The 23857-nt window shown below is 60.2% G+C and overlaps 2 protein-coding genes across 2 annotated transcripts in view; one reads left to right on the top strand and one right to left on the bottom strand.

Annotated features, from left to right (window-relative positions):
- The first annotated feature begins 271 nt into the window (after positions 1-271).
- LOC144951226 (transmembrane protein 26-like) lies at positions 272-6008 on the top strand. The gene is made up of 4 exons (XM_078881374.1): positions 272-477; positions 987-1161; positions 4360-4720; positions 5758-6008. The coding sequence occupies exons 1-4, from the start codon at positions 272-274 to the stop codon at positions 6006-6008; spliced, it is 993 nt and encodes a 330-aa protein (XP_078737500.1).
- A 1327-nt stretch (positions 6009-7335) lies between these two features.
- LOC144951208 (pre-mRNA-splicing factor ATP-dependent RNA helicase DHX16-like) overlaps positions 7336-23857 on the bottom strand; it is a 37013-nt gene continuing 20491 nt past the window's right edge. The window contains 16 exon segments of the mRNA XM_078881356.1: positions 7336-8302; positions 9049-9222; positions 11197-11309; positions 11312-11354; positions 12520-12682; positions 13088-13155; positions 13795-13913; positions 14523-14685; positions 15075-15215; positions 15788-15940; positions 17414-17512; positions 18320-18343; positions 18345-18531; positions 20580-20695; positions 21408-21518; positions 23701-23857. The exon segment at positions 23701-23857 is cut by the window's right edge and continues 41 nt beyond it. Coding sequence (XP_078737482.1) covers positions 8177-8302; positions 9049-9222; positions 11197-11309; positions 11312-11354; positions 12520-12682; positions 13088-13155; positions 13795-13913; positions 14523-14685; positions 15075-15215; positions 15788-15940; positions 17414-17512; positions 18320-18343; positions 18345-18531; positions 20580-20695; positions 21408-21518; positions 23701-23857 — 1957 coding nt within the window. The 3' untranslated portion in view covers positions 7336-8176.

Raw genomic sequence — 23857 nt, 5'->3', positions numbered from 1 at the left:
CACCACCACACCACCACCCACCGCACGCTACACCGCACACCGCACCATCCCACCACCCCACCACCTCACCACCACCTCACCACCACCTCACCACCACTACACCACGACTACACCACCCCACCGCACCACCACACACCACACCACCACACACCACCCCACCACACACCACCCCACCACACACCACCACACCGCACCACCACCACACCGCACCACCACCACCACCACCACCGCAACCACCACACCGCCCCACCACCACCGCCAGCGAGGAGCGATGTGCGGCACGACGGCGGCTCAGCTCCTCACGGCGGCGCTGAGCCGCGCGGTGCTGCTGGCGCACGCGGCGCTGGTGTCGTGGCGCGCCGTGACGGTGCGCCACGGAGACGGCTTCCTCTGGGTGCTGCTGCTGCTGGGGGCCGCGCTGCTGCCGCTCGAGATGGCGTTTACCACGCGCCTCACCCAGCGCGGCGAGTGGAAGTGGTGCGTCCATCGGTGCGGCTCATCTCCCCTCTCTCCTCCCCCCTCTCTCGCTCTCTTCGGTGGCGCGGCGGTCAGCGCGCTGCGCACCGAGACCCGAGTTCGATTCCCGCTCGCTGCCAACACTGGTGACGAATATTTGAACCGCTAACAGCCCTTGCCCCAACACTCTGTGAAGGCTATACGGGGGGGGGGATCTTTGTCTGTGGGGAGCGGTGGCGCGGCGGTCAGCGCGCTGCGCACCGAGACCCGAGTTCGATTCCCCCTCGCCGCCAACACTGGTGACGAACATCCGAACCGGTCCTGGGTCTCCCCTAGGTCGACTCAGCTTCGAATGAGTACCCGGTGCGGCGATGTAGTAAAACATCGCCGCTGGGGAGACAAAGGCGGCCGGGCGTGGTGCCGTGCCGGCCTTCACAGCCCTTCCCCCAACATTGTGTTGAGGCTACACGGGGGGTGGGGGCTGGTGGGGGGGTGATGTCTGTCTGCGTGGTGGCCGCCGCGTGTCGCAGGCTGTCGCCCATGGTGCTGCTCTACCTCGCGAGCGTCGTGCCCAGCGTCTGGATCCTGGAACTGGACCTCCTGGAGGGACGCATCGCTCATCTCAACCTCTCGGCGTCCACCACCTCCTCCTCCTCCTCCACCTCGGCCCCCGAGCAGACCACCGCTCCGCTCTCCGTGTCTGGGGTGAGGGCCGTGAACAAGACGGCGGCGTCCAGAATCTCACAAATCGTGATTCGTCCCTCCCGGAGAAAATCCGCTGAGCCCAGCAAGGGGCCATCCATGGAGTAGGTCCGCAAATTGACCGCCACCCTCCCCCCGAATCCTAGAAAACGGCCGATATTTAATCCACGCAGAATCGATCAAGGGTCAACAATATTGACGTGTTTGAGCAAACAGACAGTCCACCGCCGGCTGCATTGAATAATGAAGTCGCGCGCCTTGGCCACTGATGTTGCTGAGCTGCGTGATGGCTGCAGTCAGGGAGTCAGGGGCACACGAGGGGCACGTGGCACACGAAGTGACGCCTCTCCCACAGTCCCACCGCTCCCCGCAGTGCTTGTTGTCTCACAGCTGGAGACACTGAACTGTGGCTCATTTGAAGGTCGATGTCGACAAATTATTGTCGAGGCTTTACCGCCCCCCCCCCGCCGTTTCCTATGCGTACATTGTCAGTGGACCCCCCCCCATACGCATGCTACGCATGTGGGTTAACCTCCCCCCCCCTCCCAACCTCCATGAGTACGGACTCGATCGATGGCCCCTTAGCGCTTTATATTTTTTTATCATCACGGATCTCCACTCGGGCGAGAGAGGAGCGGGGGATTGTGAGAGGGAGATACTGAGAGAGATACTGTGAGAGAAAATAGGGAGATATTGTGAGAGAATACGTGAGACCCTGTGAGAGATGCTGAGAGAGAGAATACGTGAGACCCTGTGAGAGATGCTGAGAGAGATTACGAGAGACGCGAGAGAGAATACGGGAGATATTGTGCGAAAGAATACGGGAGACCCTGTGAGAGATATTGTGAGAGATTACTGGATATATTGTGAGAGAGAATACGAGAGATCTCCTAGCCACCGTGACGATGATGAGAAAGTTATAAACTCTAAATACACAGCAGCAGCAGGCGTCAGGGTCGGGATCGAACCCACGACCTCCTGCGTACCGAGCGAGGGAGTTAACATCTCCCAGCCACCGCGGCTAACCGAGTGGTCGTCGTGGTCTCTCTCGTGCCCGAGCCAGAACCATCACGGGGCATTGACACGGGAGGAATCCGATGAGCTGTAATGCTCTTCTTCACACACGTCCAGCCGACTTCGTGAACGATCGTGGACAAGGGGGTGGGAGGGGGTGGGGTCGTCCTCTATCTGAGTCTTCCTCACTCCATCACTCCATCACTCCTCCTCACTCCATCACTCCCTCACTCCCTCACTCCTCCCCCCTCACTCCTCCTTTCTCCTTCTCCCCCCTCCTCCTCCATCCTCCTCCTTCCTCCTCCCTCCTCCCCCCTCCTCCTCCTCCCCTCACTCCTCCTCCCCCCTCCTCCTCCTCCCTCACTCCTCCTCCCCCCTCCTCCTCCTCCCTCACTCCTCCTCCCTCACTCCTCCCCCCACCTCCTCCTCCCTCACTCCTCCTCCCCCCTCCTCCTCCTCCCTCACTCCTCCTCCCCCCTCCTCCTCCTCCCCTCACTCCTCCTCCCCCCTCCTCCTCCTCCCTCACTCCTCCTCCCTCACTCCTCCTCCCCCCTCCTCCTCCTCCCTCACTCCTCCTCCCTCACTCCTCCCCCCTCCTCCCCCTCCTCCTCCTCCCTCACTCCTCCTCCCCCCTCCTCCTCCTCCCTCACTCCTCCTCCCCCTCCTCCTCCTCCCTCACTCCTCCTCCCCCCTCCTCCTCCTCCCTCACTCCTCCTCCCTCACTCCTCCCCCCTCCTCCTCCTCCCTCACTCCTCCTCCCCCCTCCTCCTCCTCCCTCACTCCTCCTCCCTCACTCCTCCCCCCTCCTCCTCCTCCCTCACTCCTCCTCCCCCCTCCTCCTCCTCCCTCACTCCTCCTCCCCCCTCCTCCTCCTCCCTCACTCCTCCTCCCCCCTCCTCCTCCTCCCTCACTCCTCCTCCCCCCTCCTCCTCCTCCCTCACTCCTCCTCCCTCACTCCTCCTCCCTCACTCCTCCTACCTCACTCCTCCTCCCTCACTCCTCCTCCCTCACTCCTCCTCCCCCCTCCTCCTCCTCCCTCACTCCTCCCCCCTCCTCCTCCTCCCTCACTCCTCCTCCCTCACTCCTCCTCCCTCACTCCTCCTCCCCCCTCCTCCTCCTCCCTCACTCCTCCTCCCCCCTCCTCCTCCCCCCTCCTCCTCCTCCTCCCTCACTCCTCCTCCTCACTCCTCCTCCCTCACTCCTCCTCCCTCACTCCTCCTCCTCCCCCCTCCTCCCTCACTCCTCCTCCCTCACTCCTCCTCCCTCACTCCTCCTCCCCCCTCCTCCTCCCCCCTCCTCCTCCTCCCTCACTCCTCCTCCCTCACTCCTCCTCCCCCCCTCCTCCTCCTCCCTCACTCCTCCTCCCTCACTCCTCCTACCTCACTCCTCCTCCCTCACTCCTCTCCCCCCTCCTCCTCCCCCCTCCTCCTCCTCCCTCACTCCTCCTCCCTCACTCCTCCTCCCTCACTCCTCCTCCCTCACTCCTCCTCCCCCCTCCTCCTCCTCCCTCACTCCTCCTCCCCCCTCCTCCTCCTCCCTCACTCCTCCTCCCCCCTCCTCCTCCTCCCTCACTCCTCCTCCCTCACTCCTCCTACCTCACTCCTCCTCCCTCACTCCTCCTCCCTCACTCCTCCTCCCTCACTCCTCCTCCCCCCTCCTCCTCCTCCCTCACTCCTCCTCCCTCACTCCTCCTACCTCACTCCTCCTCCCTCACTCCTCCTCCCCCCTCCTCCTCCCCCCTCCTCCTCCTCCCTCACTCCTCCTCCCTCACTCCTCCTCCCTCACTCCTCCTCCCTCACTCCTCCTCCCCCCTCCTCCTCCTCCCTCACTCCTCCTCCCCCCTCCTCCTCCTCCCTCACTCCTCCTCCCCCCTCCTCCTCCTCCCTCACTCCTCCTCCCTCACTCCTCCTACCTCACTCCTCCTCCCTCACTCCTCCTCCCTCACTCCTCCTACCTCACTCCTCCTCCCCCCTCCTCCTCCTCCCTCACTCCTCCTACCTCACTCCTCCTCCCTCACTCCTCCCCCCTCCTCCTCCTCCCTCACTCCTCCCCCCTCCTCCTCCTCCCTCACTCCTCCTCCCCCCTCCTCCTCCTCCCTCACTCCTCCTCCCTCACTCCTCCTCCCTCCCCCCTCACTCCTCCTCCTCAACCATCCGATCCTTGGGCCCACCGCTCAACCTCTCCCAGGTGCCGTTCGGCGGCAACAACGGCGGCAACGGTGGCGGCCCCGACGCGGCGACGGCTCTGTCGGAGGCGTGGGTGCTCGCCCTGCAGCAGCTCATGCTGGTGGCGCTGGTGCTGGCGCGCTGGCTCACGCCGGCGCTGGGCGTGTCGCGCGCCGCCCTGTCGCGCCTGCTGCTTGCCCAGACCGGGGTGGCGGCCGACGTCTTGGACCTGCTGGACGCCTTCAAGCAGCCCGAGGTGCGCGCCGACCGCGCCGTGCGGCTCGCCGGCCTGGCGCTCTTCTCGTGGGCCTCGCTGCAGTTCTGCGTGGCGCTCATGCAGGCCGAGGAGGCCGCCACGGCGGGGGGGGCCGTGGCCTCCGCCGGTGGAGCCGCGTCGGCACAGGCGAGGCCCCCCCCCCCCTCCCCGGTTGTCGTCGATTGTTGTTGTTCTAGTTTGTTGTTGTTGTCTCACTCCTCTCTCCGTCATCATTCATCGTCGTTGTCACACGGACACAGGCGAGACCCGTCGTCATCATCGTCGTCATCGTCATTCATCGTCGTCATTCGTCGTCATCATCGTCGTCATTGTCGTCGCTGTGTCGCACGGGCACAGGTGAGGCCCGTCGTCATCATCGTCATTCATCGTCGTCATCGTCATTCATCGTCATCGTCGTCGTCATTGTCGTCGCTGTGTCGCACGGGCACAGGTGAGGCCCGTCGTCGTCTTCATCATCGTCATCGTAATTGTCATCGTCGTCATCGTCGTCGCTGTATCGCATGGTCACAGGCGAGGCCCTGTCGTCACAGTTGTCATCCCTCCATCGTTGTCGTCACGTTCTCCTCAAACCACCAGGCGATGGTCATCGTCACCACCATCACCATCACCACGACGATGATGATGATGGTGGGAACGGCTTCGATGGAGATGCTGCGCAAGTGAGAAGTCACGAGGTTGAGCTCGACAATCCTGAACAGAGTTAAAAGGAGGGCGCCCTCCCCCCTCCCCCCTCTCGGGGCCGCAAATCAATCAGCGGGTCGCGGGAGGGATTACCGGAGAGAGTTTTTGTCGCAAATAAATGTTCTCTTTTGTGGAACAAACAAACTACACGTGGCGTTCACAACGCAACCAGTTACAGCCACGGTACATCCACCCCCCTCCCACGTCTCTCCCCCTTCCTCGTCCCCCCCACCCCCCCGCACCCCCCCCCCGCACCCCCCCCCCCCCCCCCATCGACCAGCGAGTTCCACCGTCACGGTCGCCTCTCGTTCTGCCGGCTCCAGGTCTCCCACGCTCCCAGCGCAAGTCACCTCTCCTCCTCCACCATCTCCACCATCTCCACCACCACCTCCTCGTCCTTCTCCTCCACCTCCTCGTCACCCTTCTCACTCTCCAAAACTACGGCCGACGACGACGACGAAGCCGGCGCCGGGGCGAAACGTCGGACCTCCTCCTCGGCCCGCCGCCGCCCGTGCCGCTGCCCCATGGAGTCGCTGCAGCTGCTGTCGAGCGTGCTCATGCAGGACGCGCCCTTCCTGGCGTTCCGCCTCTACCTGCTGGCGCAGGTGGGCGTCGTCAACCAGACCACCGTCTTCTTCACCTGCAAGAACGCCCTCACGCTGCTCGTCGAGCTCTACGGAGCCGCCACCGCCGCCGCTGCCACCACGGCCTAGCGGCTAGCACCACGGCCTAGCGGCTAGCGCCACGGCCTAGCGGCTAGCACCACGGCCTAGCGGCTAGCACCACGGCCTAGCGGCTAGCACCACGGCCTAGCGGCTAGCGCCACGGCCTAGCGGCTAGCGCCACGGCCTAGCGGCTAGCACCACAGCCTAGCGGCTAGCACCACGGCCTAGCGGCTAGCACCACGGCCTAGCGGCTAGCACCACGGCCTAGCGGCTCACCGCCACGGCCTAGCGGCTAGCGGCTAGCACCACGGCCTAGCGGCTAGCTGCCACGGAGGCCGTGAGCCGTGCCGGGGAACGTGCCGAGGCATGGTGAGATGTTAACCGCCTCGCCTGGTGTACAGGAGGTCGTGGGTTCCATCCTGACCCTGACACCTGCTGCTGTATATTTGGAGTTTGCGTGTGGGTCTTTACGTGCATATCTATGATTATGTGCGAGCCTGTGGGTCTCTGTGCATATATATAGTTATGTGCGAGTCAGTGGGTCTCTATGTTGTGAATATATGGGTTTCTATGTGAGTCTATGAATCTCTGTCAATAAAACCTATGTGAGTCTATGGGTCTCCATTCGACTCTGTGTCTCCATGTGATACTATGGGTCGTTGTGTGAGTCTATGGGTCTCTGTGCGAGTCTATGGGTCTCTGTGTGAGTCTATGGATCTATGTGTGAGTCTATGGCTCTCTGAGTGAGTCTATGGCTCTCTGAGTGAGTCTATGTGTCTCTGTGTGTGAGTCTATGGGTCTCTGTGTGAGTCTATGGGTCTCTGTGTGAGTCTATGGGTCTCTGTGTGAGTCTATGGGTCTCTGTGTGAGTCTATGGGTCTCTGTGTGAGTCTATGGGTCTCTGTGCGAGTCTATGTGTCTCTGTGTGTGAGTCTATGGGTCTCTGTGTGAGTCTATGGGTCTCTGTGTGAGTCTATGGGTCTCTGTGCGAGTCTATGGGTCTCTGTGTGAGTCTATGGGTCTCTGTGTGAGTCTATGGGTCTCTGTGTGAGTCTATGGGTCTCTGTGCGAGTCTATGTGTCTCTGTGTGTGAGTCTATGGGTCTCTGTGCGAGTCGCCGGTGACCGTGCTGACACCACCAACTCGCTGAACGTGAGACCCCCCCCGGTCTGACCGCCGTGGTTGGGGCGCCCAACACCCGGACTGGACCCCAGCCGGCTCAGCGTCTCCGACCTCCGACCTCCTGAGCCGTTCCCACCCGGCCTCCTAAACAAACCCAACAACACCAAATCCGTTCCGCGCCCTAATCCTAACGCAGGAGGACACGCGGCATTAACGACGACACAAGAACAACAACAACAACCTTCACCGCGGATGAAAACACGACGCGTTTATTCGCTATAGCAACGCGAGCGTAATCCTGTACACGCGCGGCGAAGCGTTATGTACAGCGAGGTCACACGCAACAGTTACACGCAACAGTTCCACGCAACAGTCTCTCGCAACAGTCACACGGTGGGGCAAGATCGCTCATCAACACACCACGACAACGTGGCAACAGGCACGCAACACAAGTCACACGCAACAGTCTCACGCAACAGTCTCACGCAACGGGCACACAACACAAGTCACACGCAACAGGCACGCAACACAAGTCACACGCAACAGGCACGCAACACAAGTCACACGCAACAGGCACGCAACACAAGTCACACGCAACAGGCACGCAACACAAGCATGGCAACAGGCACCCGGCAGAGCCGTCGTCTCTCCCCGAGGGAGTGGACACTCCCTCGGGGAGAGACGCTCTCGCAGCGTTCCAAAGTTGACGTCGCGACCACAACGCGACAGACGTCTCGGAGTGAGGGGGAACGCTCGATCCCCGTCCTGCCGCAACAGGTGGGATTTAACACGTCGTAGTAGTAGCAGTAGGAGGAGGAGGAGGCTTTCACGACCGACATTATCCCTCAAGAGGGTTGTTTTGGGGTTAGAACGCGAGATTATTAATATGTCGTCAAGCCCGCCGCCGCCACCACCCGACACAGCCAATTTCGCACGGTTTGTCTCACGGAAACAAGACGTGCCGATTAGTTTGCTGGTTCAGCACTAACCAGTTGCGCGTCGTCGGAGTAAACCCACAGCGGCATTTACAATCCGAGCAGCCGGTGGCGTTCCGTCGTTGCTCTGCCGCCGGCGGGAGGGACGCCCCTCCTCCTCTACCCAAGCTCCTCCAGCGCTTTGCCCGTGTTCTTGGGCATCTTCTTGGTGGAGTCCTCGAGCTCCTTGGTCTTGTAGTAGTGGGGCGCCACCTCCAGCAGCCAGCCGCTCTCGATCTCAATCACCTGGCCAAGCGGCAGCGGAGAGAGAGGGAGGGAGAGTAAGTTTCACCACGGGGCGATCTCCTCGCCCACACACACACTCACACACTCGCTCGCACACACACACACACTCGCACACACACTCGCCCACACACACTCGCACACACACACACACTCGCACCCACACACTCGCACACACACACACACACACACACACTCGCACACACACACACACTCGCACACACACACTCGCTCGCACACACACACACACTCGCACACACACACACGCACCCACGCACACACTCGCACACACACTCGCACACACACTCGCACACACACACACACTCGCACACACACACACGCACCCACGCACACACTCGCACACACACACGCACCCACGCACACACTCGCACACACACTCGCCCACACACACACGCACCCACGCACACACACTCGCTCACCCACACACACACACACGCACTCGCCCACACAATACACACACTCGCACTCACCCACACACACTCGCCCACACACACACACACTCGCACTCACCCACAAAGATCCCCCGTGTAGCCTTAACAGACCATCGGGGCAAGTGCTGTTAGCAAGCACCTATAAAGGCCGGCATGGCACACGAGGGGGTGGGTGGCCAACACCACGCCCGGCCGCCTTTGTCTCCCCAGCGGCGATGTTTACACACCACAGCAAGTACTCATCTGAGGCCGAGTCGTCGCTGCGATGTAACCAACAAAGGCGCTGTGAGCCATCACCTGTCTCATGTACTCCTTGGTGGTGAACACCAACTCGTGGTAGAGCAGCCAGCGGGGCTGCTCGTCGAAGAGGCAGCTGTTTGGGTGCACGTGCACCTGCTGCTGGTGCTTCACCGTCTTGTAGCCGCCCTTGGTGAGGCGCGACGTGTTGTAGAAGAAACCCGCGGTGATCGCCTGACGCACAACGACAACACACTAGAACTACAACAACTACAACAACACAGCAACTACAACAACAAACTAGGACCACAGCAAAAAAAACTACAACAACAAAATGGCAATAAACTGTAGCAACAAATAGCAGCATCTACAACAAAAGCTATAACAGCAAACTATGACACAAAATCAACATCAAACGACAACTTAGAACAACAAACTACGACACCATAACAAGGACAAACTACAACAACCAACTATAACCAGAACACCAAACTAGAACCAACTATACTAACAACACACAACAACAACAACATGACACACTACAACAACAACAGAAACTCCACTGACAGGGGCTCTCTGAGAGAGACACACCAACTATAACAACAACAACATGACACACTACAACAACAACAGAAACTCCACTGACAGGGGCTCTCTGAGAGAGACACACCAACTATAACAACAACAACATGACACACTACAACAACAACAGAAACTCCACTGACAGGGGCTCTCTGAGAGAGACACACCAACTATAACAACAACAACAGCAACACACTACAACAACAACATAAACTCCACCAACAGGAGTTATCTGAGAGAGACACACCAACTATAACAACAACAACAGCAACACACTACAACAACAACATAAACTCCACCAACAGGAGTTATCTGAGAGAGACACACCAACTACAACAACAACAACAGCAACTCCACCAACAGGAGCCCTCTGAGACACAACAATGACAGAAATAGTGAAACATCTCGAAGGGCCTCAGCTGGTAGAATATAAACACTCGTCGCCGCCGTCGTCGTCGTCGTCGTCGTCGTGTTTATAGTTTGATGGTTCAGTGGAGCTGCATCGCCCCGACGCGGCGCGGCGCTGGGCCCGGCACAACTCAATAGCGGAAGTCTTCGTGCTACACGGAATATCGATTCATTCAGCGAATGCCATTCCACGCGACTTCCCGCAGTCAAAACACCGGGTACGTTTTACAGAATAAATTAGATCGATAGATTAATAAATGTTCTTCGAGTGGACGTCAGCCCCCCACAGAGCCACGGAGTCGCTTGGCAAGCCTCCTCCTCCAGCGCGTGCCGGGCACAGCCAGATTTGATACAGCAAATCTGGCTGTGACGGTCCCACCTGATGACGGAGACTTGTGTTGCCTCCGAAACGTCGTGATTGTTTATTATTTTATTTTTATTAATTTTAATTTCATTTTTTACCTACGTGACTTTACCGAAAAAACTAAGAGTATGAATCCTTGCAGTCACGAAAGCTTCAAATCTAGAAGGCCCCGTCGATGTTCGGTAGCAGCACACACCGGAGGAATCCGATGAGCTATAAAGGTCTTATTCACAGACGCCCAGTAGCGGCGGGTGAGAACGTCATGATGCCCACCCCACGGTCACGTGGCCGGGAGATGATAACTCAACTAGTTGATTGTTTTACCAGCGAAGGCCCCCGCTTATAGGATAGCTCAGCGAAGCGGCTTCCCATCGTCGTCGCGTGGGAATCTACGGCCAACACTCTAAACGCGTGACGTTCATTCTAAATGTGGAGAGAAAAAAACGGAGGACCTGAATAAAAATCGAGGAGAACGTGCAAACTCTAATTATACAGCAGGCGTCAGGGTCGGGATCGAACCCACGACCTCCTGTATAACAGGCGAGGTAGTCAACATCTCGCAAGGGGCGGCACACCACCCGATGATAATGACGATGACGGTGGTGGTGGTGATGATGATGTCGTGTGTTGCCAATGAAGAACAAATTCATGGCGACAACACTGAGAGCCATTCATCCAGCAGCAGACAGACCATAGCCCATGACGATGACGATGGTGGTGGTGGTGACGATGATGATGTGTGGCCAACGAAGAGCAAGCACATGGCACCGGGAGAACCATTCATCCAGCAGAGGACGACACGGCCGACGCCGACCGTGCGTAAGAAAAGGGAGATGCGTCGTCGTCGTCGTCACCTTGCGGATGATGACGGTGTCGCTGGAGGAGGAGAGCTCGATCTCGACGCGATCCACCAACCCCTCGAGCTGCTCGCGGATGTCGCGCGCGCGCCGCATCGAGCGGAACTGATGAAGTTCTCGTAGCACCACTGGGTGGAGTAGCCGGCGTCCACCCACTGGAGACAAGCGGCAGCAGAGACGCGACAACCACGGACACGGTACAGACACCCGCAGACACGACAACGCAGACACGGTACAGACACACGCAGACACGACAACGCAGACACGGTACAGACACCCGCAGACACGACAACGCAGACACGACAACGCAGACACGGTACAGACACCCGCAGACACGACAACGCAGACACGACAACGCAGACACGACAACGCAGACACGGTACAGACACCCGCAGACACGGTACAGACACCCGCAGACACGGTACAGACACCCGCAGACACGGTACAGACACCGCAGACACGGTACAGACACCCGCAGACACGGTACAGACACTCGCAGACACGGTACAGACACCCGCAGACACGGTACAGACAATGCAGACACGGTACAGACACCCACAGACACGGCAACGCAGACACGACAACGCAGACACGACAATGCAGACACAACAACCACAGACACGGTACAGACACCCGCAGACACGACAACACAGACACGACAACCACAGACACGGTACAGACACCCGCAGACACGACAACACAGACACGACAACCACAGACACGGTACAGACACCCGCAGACACGACAACACAGACACAACAACCACAGACACGGTACAGACACACGCAGACACGACAACGCAGACACGACAACACAGACACGGTACAGACACACGCAGACACGACAACGCACACACGACAACCACAGACACGGTACAGACACACGCAGACACGACAACGCAGACACGACAACCACAGACACGGTACAGACACACGCAGACACGACAACGCAGACACGACAACACAGACACGGTACAGACACACGCAGACACGACAACGCAGACACGACAACACAGACACGGTACAGACACACGCAGACACGACAACGCAGACACGACAATGCAGACACAACAACCACAGACACGGTACAGACACCCGCAGACACGACAATGCAGACACGACAAAGCAGACACGGCACAGACACAGTGCACACAAGACGCAGCAACCGTCTGTGTGCAGCGTGTGACCTGCTGACAATGCACAGAGTGTAGCACCGTGACCCCGTGACCCACTGACCCCTGCGAGCGGGCGCCATGACCCCCGCGACCCCCCGACCCCCATGACCCCCCGCGACCCCCATGACCCCCGCGACCCCCCGCACCTGTGTGTAGACGTTGAGCAGCACCAGGTGGTCGCCGCCCGGCACAAAGAAGTTGACGCGCGCGTTGTCGGCGTGCACCACCTTGTCCTTGGGCCGGTAGAAGATGGCGTTGTTCACCGACAGCATCGCCGTCACCGTCAGCACCTCCTGTGAGCACTTGTACCTGGGGGGGGGGGCGGGGTACCACAGGGGTCAGCACGTTCGACCTCTCCGTGACATTCGACCTCTATGCGACGTTCGAGGAGGTGGTGGTGGTGTGTTAGTGGTAGTTTACCGACCACCTCGGTTCAAATCCCGCTCACGGTGACGATTATCTGAACCGGTCCTGGGCCTCCCCTAGGTCGACTCAGTCTCAAAAGAGTAGCTGGTGCGGTGTGTAGTAAACATCGTCACTGGGGAGACAAAGATGGTGCTGGCCACCCACCCCCCTCGTGTGCCGTGTCGGCCTTCATCGGTGCCGTTACTCGCTAACAGCACTTGCCCCGACAGTCTGTAGCAGGCTATACTGGGGGGATCTTTGTCTTTGTTTGGGTAGTGGTGGGTGTGGAGGGGGCGGTGAGTTGCGTACTTCTCCGAGGCCAGGATCATCTTGGACAGCATGGGGTCCACGGGAAACTCCGCCATGCGCCTGCCGAGCTGCAGGGAAGAGGGAAGACGAGGTGGAGCCGGCGCCGTGGCACACGCGACCCCTGACCCCCACGAGGCCCCCCCCGCCACCCCTCCCCCCAGCCGCGTAGGCGTCCAGGTTCGCCGGCGAATCTCGGTAACGCGCGAGCCGGCTCGGCGTTGGTTTTATTCAGAGAGGCGTAGCGGCAGCAGCAGCGGCAGCGCCGTTGTTTCTAGAAAGACGCCGTTACTCGCCGCGGTGAACCGTGGCGGCCGCCCCCGCCGCTCTGCGATAGCCGGCACTGTGCCACGCAACCCCCTGCCGCGTGGCGATGCCGGGGAGCCTCGGTACCGACAACGTCATTGTATCTCGGTGTAGTCAGCGGAACGCAACCGGAAGATAAAACCGGCTCCGCCTGCCGGTCAGAGTGGTCCTGTGAACAAACCCGCAAATCGGATAAACCGCACGCGGATAACCGAGAGTTTACCGCGTGATTCGTTTACCTCTCCTGTAGCTCGCACTCCTGTGGTTGTTGTTGTTGTTGTTGTAACGTGCTGACCCCGTGCCCCCGACTGGACATCTGTGCAAATTCCTGCGGCGGTACAATAGCTGGTCCTGACCGTGGTGGTGACCGCCTCACCTTGGTGAGGTGGTGGCTACCGCCTCACCTTGGTGAGCTCTCCCAGGTGGTTGAGGGCGCCCAAGGCGTAGAGCTGCTCCAGCGCCAGCACCAGCGTCTCGTGCGGAGGGGGGTCCATGAAGTCAAAGTGGATCAGGTCGTTGATCCCTGCGGGGAGCGAGGGGGCCGAGGAGGACTTCGCGTTAGAGGACGCCCCACGCCCCACGGCACACGCCCCACGGCACACGCCCCACGCCCCACGCCCCACGCCCCACGCCCCATGCCACCGCCACCGTCTGCTGTTTCCACAAAGCGCTGAATCACAGTGCAGCCACTCCACGTGCCGCAGCAGCAGCGTAGCCACGGTCACCATCGTCACCACCGTCACCGCCACCGTCACCGCCACCCTCACCGCCACCCTCACCGCCACCCTCACCGCCACCCTCACCGCCACCCTCACCGCCACCCTCACCCGCCATCACCACCCTCACCACCCTCACCACCACCACCCTCACCACCACCACCACCCTCACCGCCACCCTCACCGCCACCGTCACCAACCCCATCACCGCCACCGTCACGACCACCGTCACCGCCACCGTCACCGTCATCGCCACTGTCACCGCCACCACCACCGTCACCGTCACCACCACCACCCCACACCACCACCACCCCACACCACCACCACCCCACACCACCGTCACCACCACCGTCACCGCCACCGTCACCACCGTGACCGCGGCGGCCCGGCTAGGCGGCGGCGGCAGGCTGCCGCACCCAGGCTCTTGAGCAGCAGCACCACGTTGCCCAGGTTGGTCCTCTGGATCTCGGGAATGGACGTCTCCTCCATCTCGTTCTTGAAGGCCCAGGCCGTGTAGAGGCGGAAGCACTTGCCTGCCGCCACCCTGCCGGCACGCCCGGCACGCTGGTTCGCAGAGGCCTGGGCGGCACATGGAGAGAGAGAGAGAGAGATGGAGAGAGGGTGAGAGAGAGAGAGATGGAGGGTGAGAGATGGAGAGAGAGGATACAGAGAAGAGAGAGGAGAAAATGAACAGGAGGAGGTGACTGGGTGACTTCGTGTCTCTCTCTGTGTCTCTCGATCTCCGTGTCTCTCTCTCTCCCTGTGTCTCTCTCCCAGTGTCTCTCGCGCTCTCCATGTCTCTCTCCCCGTGTCTCTCTCCCCGTGTCTCTCGCTCCTCCGTGTCTTTCTGTCCGTGTCTCTCTGTCCGTGTCTCTTTCTCCCCGTGTCTCTCTCTGTCCATGTCTCTCTCTCCGTGTCTCTCTCTGTCTCTGTGTCTCTCTCTCCGTGTCTCTCCGTGTTTCCCTCGCCTTGGAGCAGGGCGTGACGATGAGCGACTCCATGCCAGAGCGGGCGTTGTAGCTCTTCTGTTTGCAGAAGCCCGGGTCGATCACGTAGATGATGCCGTCGATGGTCAGCGACGTCTCCGCGATGTTCGTGGCCACCACCACCTGGGGGCAGGGCGAGGTTATCCCACAGACTCACACAGAGACCCATAGACTCACACAGAGACCCATAGAGACCCATAGACTCACACAGAGACCCATAGACTCACAGAGACCCATAGAGACCCATAGACTCACACAGAGACCCATAGAGACCCATAGACTCACACAGAGACCCATAGACTCACAGAGACCCATAGAGACCCATAGACTCACACAAGAGACCCATAGAGACCCATAGACTCACACAGAGACCCATAGAGACCCATAGACTCACACAGAGACCCATAGACTCACACAGAGACCCATAGAGACCCATAGACTCACACAGAGACCCATAGACTCACAGAGACCCATAGAGACCCATAGACTCACACAAGAGACCCATAGAGACCCATAGACTCACACATAGACTCATAGAGACCCATAGACTCACACAGAGACCCACAGACTCACACAGAGACCCACAGACTCACACAGAGACCCAGACTCACACAGAGACCCACAGAGATCCTCAGACTCACACAGAGACCCACAGACTCACACAGAGACCCACAGACTCACACCCCCCCCCACACCTTCCGCGCCCCGGCCGGCGTGGGCTCGAAGATCTTGGCCTGCATGTCGGAGGGCAGGTTGGCGTAGATGGGCAGCACCAGCAGCTCGGCGATCTTGGAGCCCAGGCGGCGACACTTCTCCTGCAGCATCTCGCAGCAAGCCTCGATCTCCTCCTGCGCGCTCACCCCACCACCACCACCACGCATCACACCACCACCACCACCACCACGCATCACGCCACCACCACCACCACCACGCATCACGCACCACCACCACCACGCATCACACCACCACCACCACGCCACCACCACCACCACCACCACGCCACCACCACCACGCCACCACCACCACCACCACGCCACCACCACCACGCATCACGCCACCACCACCACCACGCATCACGCCACCACCATGCACGGCCCCTCCACGCATCTCACGCGACACGTACGGCGGGTGACGATCCCCCCCCCCCCGGCGCGCTACGAGTGGGGGCGGCCTGGCGGGAATCACGCCCCCGGCCGCCTTTGTCTCCCCGGTGGCGATGTTTACTACGCACCGCGCCGGGTACTCGTTTGAGGCCGAGTCGACCTAGGGGAGGCCCCGGGACCGGTTCAAATGACCGCCGGTGCCGTCGCCGGCCATGGGCGGAACGTCGGACCGCGGCTCGCCGGGTTCGTGGCGCTGCGCGACCGTTCGCCCCGTCCCCCCCTGTGAGCATGGCGAGCGTGGTGAGTGTGGTGAGTGTAGTTAATGCGGTGAAGGTGGTGAGCGTGCTGAGTGTGGTGAAGGTGGTGAGCGTGGCGAGCGTGGTGAGTGTGGTGAGGGTGGTGAGCGTGGTGAGGGTGGTGAGCGTGGCGAGCGTGGTGAGTGTGGTGAGTGTGGTTAATGCGGTGAAGGTGGTGAGCGTGGTGATCGTGGCGAGTGTGGTGGCGAGCGTGGTGAGGGTGGTGAGCGTGGTGAGCGTGCTGAGCGTGGTGAGTGTGGTGAGTGTGGTTAATGCGGTGAAGGTGGTGAGCGTGCTGAGTGTGGTGAAGGTGGTGAGCGTGGCGAGCGTGGTGAGTGTGGTTAATGCGGTGAAGGTGGTGAGCGTGCTGAGTGTGGTGAAGGTGGTGAGCGTGGCGAGCGTGGTGAGTGTGGTGAGTGTGGTTAATGCGGTGAAGGTGGTGAGCGTGGTGAGTGTGGTTAATGCGGTGAAGGTGGTGAGCGTGCTGAGTGTGGTGAAGGTGGTGAGCGTGGCGAGCGTGGTGAGTGTGGTTAATGCGGTGAAGGTGGTGAGCGTGGTGAGTGTGGTGAGTGTGGTTAATGCGGTGAAGGTGGTGAGCGTGCTGAGTGTGGTGAAGGTGGTGAGCGTGGCGAGCGTAGTGAGTGTGGTTAATGCGGTGAAGGTGGTGAGCGTGCTGAGTGTGGTGAAGGTGGTGAGCGTGGCGAGCGTGGTGAGTGTGGTGAGCGTGGTGGTGAGCGTGGTGAGCGTGGTGAGCGTGGTGAGCATGGTGAGCATGGCGAGTGTGGTGAGCGTGGTGAGTGTGGTTAATGCGGTGAAGGTGGTGAGCGTGCTGAGTGTGGTGAAGGTGGTGAGTGTGGTGAGCGTGGTGAGTGTGGTGAGCGTGGTGGTGAGCGTGGTGAGCGTGGCGAGTGCGAGCCCTCACCTGCCCGGTGAGGAAGACCAGCACGTCGCCCGTGGGCTGGGTGACGTGGATCTGCAGAATGGACACCACGCAGGCGTCCAGGTAGTCCGCCTCCGGCGCCTGGGAAACACGCGGCGGAGACAGACAAAGGTCACCCGCGTAGCCTCGACAGACCGTCGGGGCAAGTGCTGCTAGTAGCGAGCAGCGGCACCTGTGAAGGCCGGCACGCCCGGCCGCTGTTGTTGACGCTTATTTTCTGGACTGTTGCCCCCTTAAATAGGTGGTGCGCACCGCCCGACCCCCGTCACACACCTTGGTCGTAGTAGTCAGTCGTGGTACCACGCACTTCCCGTCCGCCGTCACACCACACACACCACACATGTCACACCCATGCCACACACACCCCGTGCCACACACACACACCACACACACACCACACACACACCACACAACACACCACAAGCACACCACACACACACCATACACACACAACACATACACACCATACACACACAACACATACACACCACACACACACCACACAACACACCACAAGCACACCACACACACACCACACACACACAACACATACACACACCACACACACCCTACAAACACCACAAACACACACACACCACAAACACACACATCACAAACACACACACACACCACACACACACCACACACACACAACACATACACACCACAAACACACACCACACACACCCTACAAACACACACACCACACACACACACACCACAAACACACACATCACAAACACACACACACCACACACACACCACAGACCCACCACAAACACACAAACACACACACCACACACACCACAGACCCACCACAAACCCCCCCCACGCACACACACACACACCACACGCACACACACCACACGCACACACACACGCTCGCACCTTGGTGTAGTAGATGTCGACGGGGGAAGCGACGTCCGGGGATGCGGAAGATGGGGGCGTCGTCGAAGAAGGTGGAGAACTTCTCCGTGTCGAGGGTGGCACTGGAGATGAGCACCTTGAGGTCGGAGCGGAAGCGGGCGATGTCCTTGATGAGGCCAAACAGGATGTCGGTGTGCAGCGTGCGCTCGTGGGCCTCGTCGATGATGATCACACTGGGGGGGGGGGAGTGGAGGGAGTGGAGGGAGTGGAGGGAGGGAGTGGAGGGAGGGGAGGGAGTGGAGGGATGGAGTGGAGGGAGTGGAGGGATGGAGTGGAGGGAGGGAGGGTGGGAGGGAGGGAGGGAGTGGAGGGAGTGGAGGGAGGGAGTGGAGGGAGGGGAGGGAGTGGAGGGATGGAGTGGAGGGAGTGGAGGGATGGAGTGGAGGGAGGGAGGGTGGGAGGGAGGGAGGGAGTGGAGGGAGTGGAGGGAGGGAGTGGAGGGAGGGAGGGAGTGGAGGGAGGGGAGGGAGTGGAGGGAGTGGAGGGAGGGAGGGATGGAGTGGGGGGAGGGAGGGATGGAGTGGAGGGAGGGAGTGGAGGGAGGGAGTGAGGGAGGGAGGGAGGGATGGAGTGGAGGGAGGGAGTGGAGGGAGGGGAGGGAGTGGAGGGAGGGAGTGGAGGGAGTGGAGGGAGTGGAGGGAGTGGAGGGAGGGAGGGATGGAGTGGAGAGAGGGAGTGGAGGGAGGGGAGGGAGTGGAGGGAGGGAGGGAGTGGAGGGAGGGGAGGGAGTGGAGGGAGTGGAGGGGAGGGAGGGAGGGATGGAGTGGAGGGAGGGAGGGATGGAGTGGAGGGAGGGAGGGAGTGGAGGGAGTGAGGGAGGGAGGGAGGGGGAGGGATGGAGTGGAGGGAGGGAGTGGAGGGAGGGAGGGAGTGGAGGGAGTGGAGGGAGTGGAGGGAGGGAGTGGAGGGAGGGAGTGGAGGGAGTGGAGGGAGGGAGGGAGGGATGGAGTGGAGAGAGGGAGTGGAGGGAGGGGAGGGAGTGGAGGGAGGGAGGGAGGTAGGGAGTGGAGGGAGGGGAGGGAGTGGAGGGAGGGAGGAGGGATGGAGTGGAGGGAGGGAGGGATGGAGTGGAGGGAGGGAGGGAGTGGAGGGAGTGAGGGAGGGAGGGAGGGATGGAGTGGAGGGAGGGAGTGGAGGGAGTGGAGGGAGGGGAGGGAGTGGAGGGAGGGAGGGAGTGGAGGGAGTGGAGGGTGTGGAGGGAGTGGAGGGAGGGAGGGAGTGGAGGGAGTGGAGGGAGGGAGGGAGGGATGGAGTGGAGAGAGGGAGTGGAGGGAGGGGAGGGAGTGGAGGGAGGGAGGTAGGGAGTGGAGGGAGGGGAGGGAGTGGAGGGAGTGGAGGGAGGGAGGGAGGGATGGAGTGGAGGGAGGGAGGGATGGAGTGGAGGGAGGGAGGGAGGGAGGGTGTGGAGGGAGTGAGGGAGGGAGGGAGGGAGTGGAGGGAGGGAGTGGAGGGGAGGGGAGGGAGTGGAGGGAGTGGAGGGAGTGGAGGGAGTGGAGGGAGGGATGGAGTGGAGGGAGGGAGGGGAGGGAGTGGAGGGAGGGAGTGGAGGGAGTGAGGGTGGGAGGGAGTGGAGGGAGGGAGTGGAGGGAGGGGAGGGAGTGGAGGGAGTGGAGGGAGTGGAGGGAGTGGAGGGAGGGAGGGATGGAGTGGAGGGAGGGAGGGAGGGGAGGGAGTGGAGGGAGGGAGGGAGGTAGGGAGTGGAGGGAGGGGTGGGAGTGGTGGGAGGTGGTGTGGCAGGGTAAGGGCAGCATAGGGGCAGCGTCAGGAGACGGGACGGGAGAGGGGAGTGACGACGCAGGCAGACACTCTGAACGCGTGGGGACGTCGATTCTCAATGCGGAGGGGAAAAACCGGAGGACCCGGAGAAAAATCCACGCAAACCACGGGGAGAGAGACACGCAAACTCCAAATAGACAGCAGCAGCAGCAGCAGGCGTCAGGGTTATGGTGGTTTTATGCTCCTTGACAAGATCAGCGAGGTACCGTGCTTCATTTGTATGGTGTGTGTGCGCGTGTGTGTGCGTGTGCGCGTGTGTGTGTGCGTTGACGCAGGAGGGGGCCACAGATGGTACAGCGGTCATCTCGGTCGGTCAACCCGCGGCCTCCCGCCGGCGGGCGCCCCGACGCTTTCACGTGCCGCCGATGTCGGCCACGCCGCGAGGCCGCGTGAAAGCGTCGGGCGTCGCTAGTGGCGGCCGTCGGGAACTTGTTGTGCGCCCTACCTGTATGCGGCGAGGTCGGGCTCGCCGAGGAACTCGCGAAGCAGCATGCCATCCGTCATGTACTTGAGCACCGTGCGCTCCGACGTGCAGTCCTCGAAGCGGATGCTGTACCCCACCTGCGCCAAAGACAAAGGTCCCCCACCCCCCGTGCGGCATCAGCGGACTGTCGGGGCAAGTGCCGTCGGCCTAGGGGAGGCCCGGGGCTACCGACGCCTCCACTAAAACCTTAACTGTAACATCGACACCCACGGCCGCCACTGTCACCACCACCACCACCACCACCACGACCGCCACCACAAAACAACCACGGCCACCACCACCACCACCACAACCATAACCACCACCACCACCACCAGAGAACAACTCGATCATCTCCCGGTGTCTCCCACTGCCCAGTGGAGACATAAACGACTTCAACGACAGGAACACGCCAAAGAGCGGCCATTGCATTGATGAGTGGCGTCCGAGGAAGGGGGGAAGGGGGGGAGGGGAGAGGGAGGAGAGGGGGGACATTGAAGAAGGAGAGGTGGGGAGGGAGGGAGAGGATGACAATGATGATGATGATGATGGCGGTGATGATGGTGATGGTGGTGATGATGGTGGTGGTGATGATGGTGGTGATGATGGTGGTGATGATGGTGGTGGTGATGATGGTGGTGATGGTGGTGGTGGTGATGATGGTGGTGATGGTGGTGGTGGTGATGATGGTGGTGATGGTGGTGGTGGGTAGAGAAGAGGAGGGAGGGTGGAGTGGTAGCGGTGGTGGAGTGATGGTGGAGGTGTTGGTGAAGGGGCAGTCTCGGTGAGGGGGGGAGTGGGGGGGGTCACCTCGTTGCCGAGTTTGCAGCCGGTCTCCTCGGCGACGCGTGCCGCTACGCTCATGGCGGCCACGCGGCGCGGCTGGGTGCAGCCGATCTTCATCCCGCCCTGCGTGTACCCCTACACCACACCACCACCATACGTACGCAGTGTGACACCACGCACCACACCACACCACCATACATACGCAGTGTGACATCACGCACCACACCACACCACCATACATACGCAGTGTGACACCACGCACCACACCACACCACCATACGTACGCAGTGTGACACCACGCACCACACCACACCACCATACATACGCAGTGTGACATCACGCACCACACCACCACCATACATACATACACAGTGTGACACCATACAGCACACCACCACCATACGTACGCAGTGTGACACCACGCACCACACCACACCACCATACATACGCAGTGTGACATCACGCACCACACCACCACCATACATACATACACAGTGTGACACCATACAGCACACCACCACCATACATACGCAGTGTGACACCATACACCACACCACCACCATACATACACAGTGTGACACCATACAGCACACCACACCACCATACATACACAGTGTGACACCATACAGCACACCACCACCATACATACACAGTGTGACACCATACACCACACCACCACCATACATACGCAGTGTGACACCATACACCACACCACCACCATACATACACAGTGTGACACCACGCACCACACCACCACCATACATACGCAGTGTGACACCATACAGCACACCACACCACCATACATACGCAGTGTGACACCATACAGCACACCACACCACCATACATACATACACAGTGTGACACCATACAGCACACCACCCCACCATACATACACAGTGTGACACCATACACCACACCACACCACCATACATACGCAGTGTGACACCATACAGCACACCACACCACCATACATACACACAGTGTGACACCATACACCACACCACACCACCATACATACACAGTGTGACACCATACACCACACCACACCACCATACATACATACACAGTGTGACACCATACACCACACCACCCCACCATACATACACAGTGTGACACCATACACCACACCACACCACCATACATACATACACAGTGTGACACCATACACCACACCACACCACCATACATACACAGTGTGACACCATACAGCACACCACACCACCATACATACACAGTGTGACACCATACACCACACACACCACCATACATACACAGTGTGACACCACGCACCACACCACACCACCATACATACACAGTGTGACACCATACACCACACCACACCACCATACATACACAGTGTGACACCATACACCACACCACACCACCATACATACATACACAGTGTGACACCATACACCACACCACACCACCATACATACGCAGTGTGACACCATACACCACACCACACCACCATACATACGCAGTGTGACACCATACACCACACCACACCACCATACATACACAGTGTGACACCACGCACCACACCACACCACCATACATACGCAGTGTGACACCATACAGCACACACCACCACCATACATACACAGTGTGACACCATACACCACACCACACCACCATACATACGCAGTGTGACACCATACAGCACACCACCACCATACATACACAGTGTGACACCATACACCACACCACACCACCAGACATACGCAGTGTGACACATACACCACACACCACCACCATACATACATACACAGTGTGACACCATACACCACACCACACCACCAGACATACGCAGTGTGACACCATACACCACACACCACCACCATACATACATACACAGTGTGACACCATACACCACACCACACCACCAGACATACACAGTGTGACACCATACACCACACACCACCACCATACATACACAGTGTGACACCATACACCACACCACACCACCATACATACATACACAGTGTGACACCATACACCACACCACACCACCATACATACATACACAGTGTGACACCACGCACCACACCACCATACATATGCAGCGTGACACACCACCAGCGACACACACGGCAGGGTGACACACCACCAGCGACACACACGGCAGGGTGACACACCACCAGCGACACACACGGCAGCGTGACACACCACCAGCGACACACACGGCAGCGTGCATCCTCTTTTAATCACTCGCAGCCGGTGCAACGCGCAGGGTGAGCGTCGGTGGTGAGCGCTTAGCGGTGGGTGAGGCTGTGCGGCCCCCCCCCGCTCCCCCCCTCCCCGCCCGCCGTCTCACCGCGTCCGAGAGGTACTGGGGGATCTGCGTGGTCTTCCCCGAGCCGGTCTCGCCCTCGATGATGAGGACCTGGTGCTCGGCCACGGCGGCCACCAGCGCCTCGCGGTACGGGAACACCGGCAGGCTGCGCCGCACCTCCGCCATGGACACGCGCCGG

The sequence above is a fragment of the Lampetra fluviatilis genome, chromosome 61 (assembly GCF_964198595.1).
Source record: "Lampetra fluviatilis chromosome 61, kcLamFluv1.1, whole genome shotgun sequence".
Lineage (NCBI taxonomy): Eukaryota > Metazoa > Chordata > Hyperoartia > Petromyzontiformes > Petromyzontidae > Lampetra > Lampetra fluviatilis.
Note: the sequence above shows the minus strand (reverse complement) of the source record. Positions and strands in the feature narration are given on the sequence as shown.

Coding starts and splice junctions, on each gene's coding strand:
- LOC144951226 (XM_078881374.1), top strand. CDS start 272: ATGTGCGGCACGACGGCGGCTCAGCTCCTCACGGCGGCGCTGAGCCGC. Junction 1,162..4,359: donor CTCCGCTCTCCGTGTCTGGG/GTGAGGGCCGTG, acceptor AACCTCTCCCAG/GTGCCGTTCGGCGGCAACAA. Junction 4,721..5,757: donor GGGGGCCGTGGCCTCCGCCG/GTGGAGCCGCGT, acceptor ACGACGACGAAG/CCGGCGCCGGGGCGAAACGT.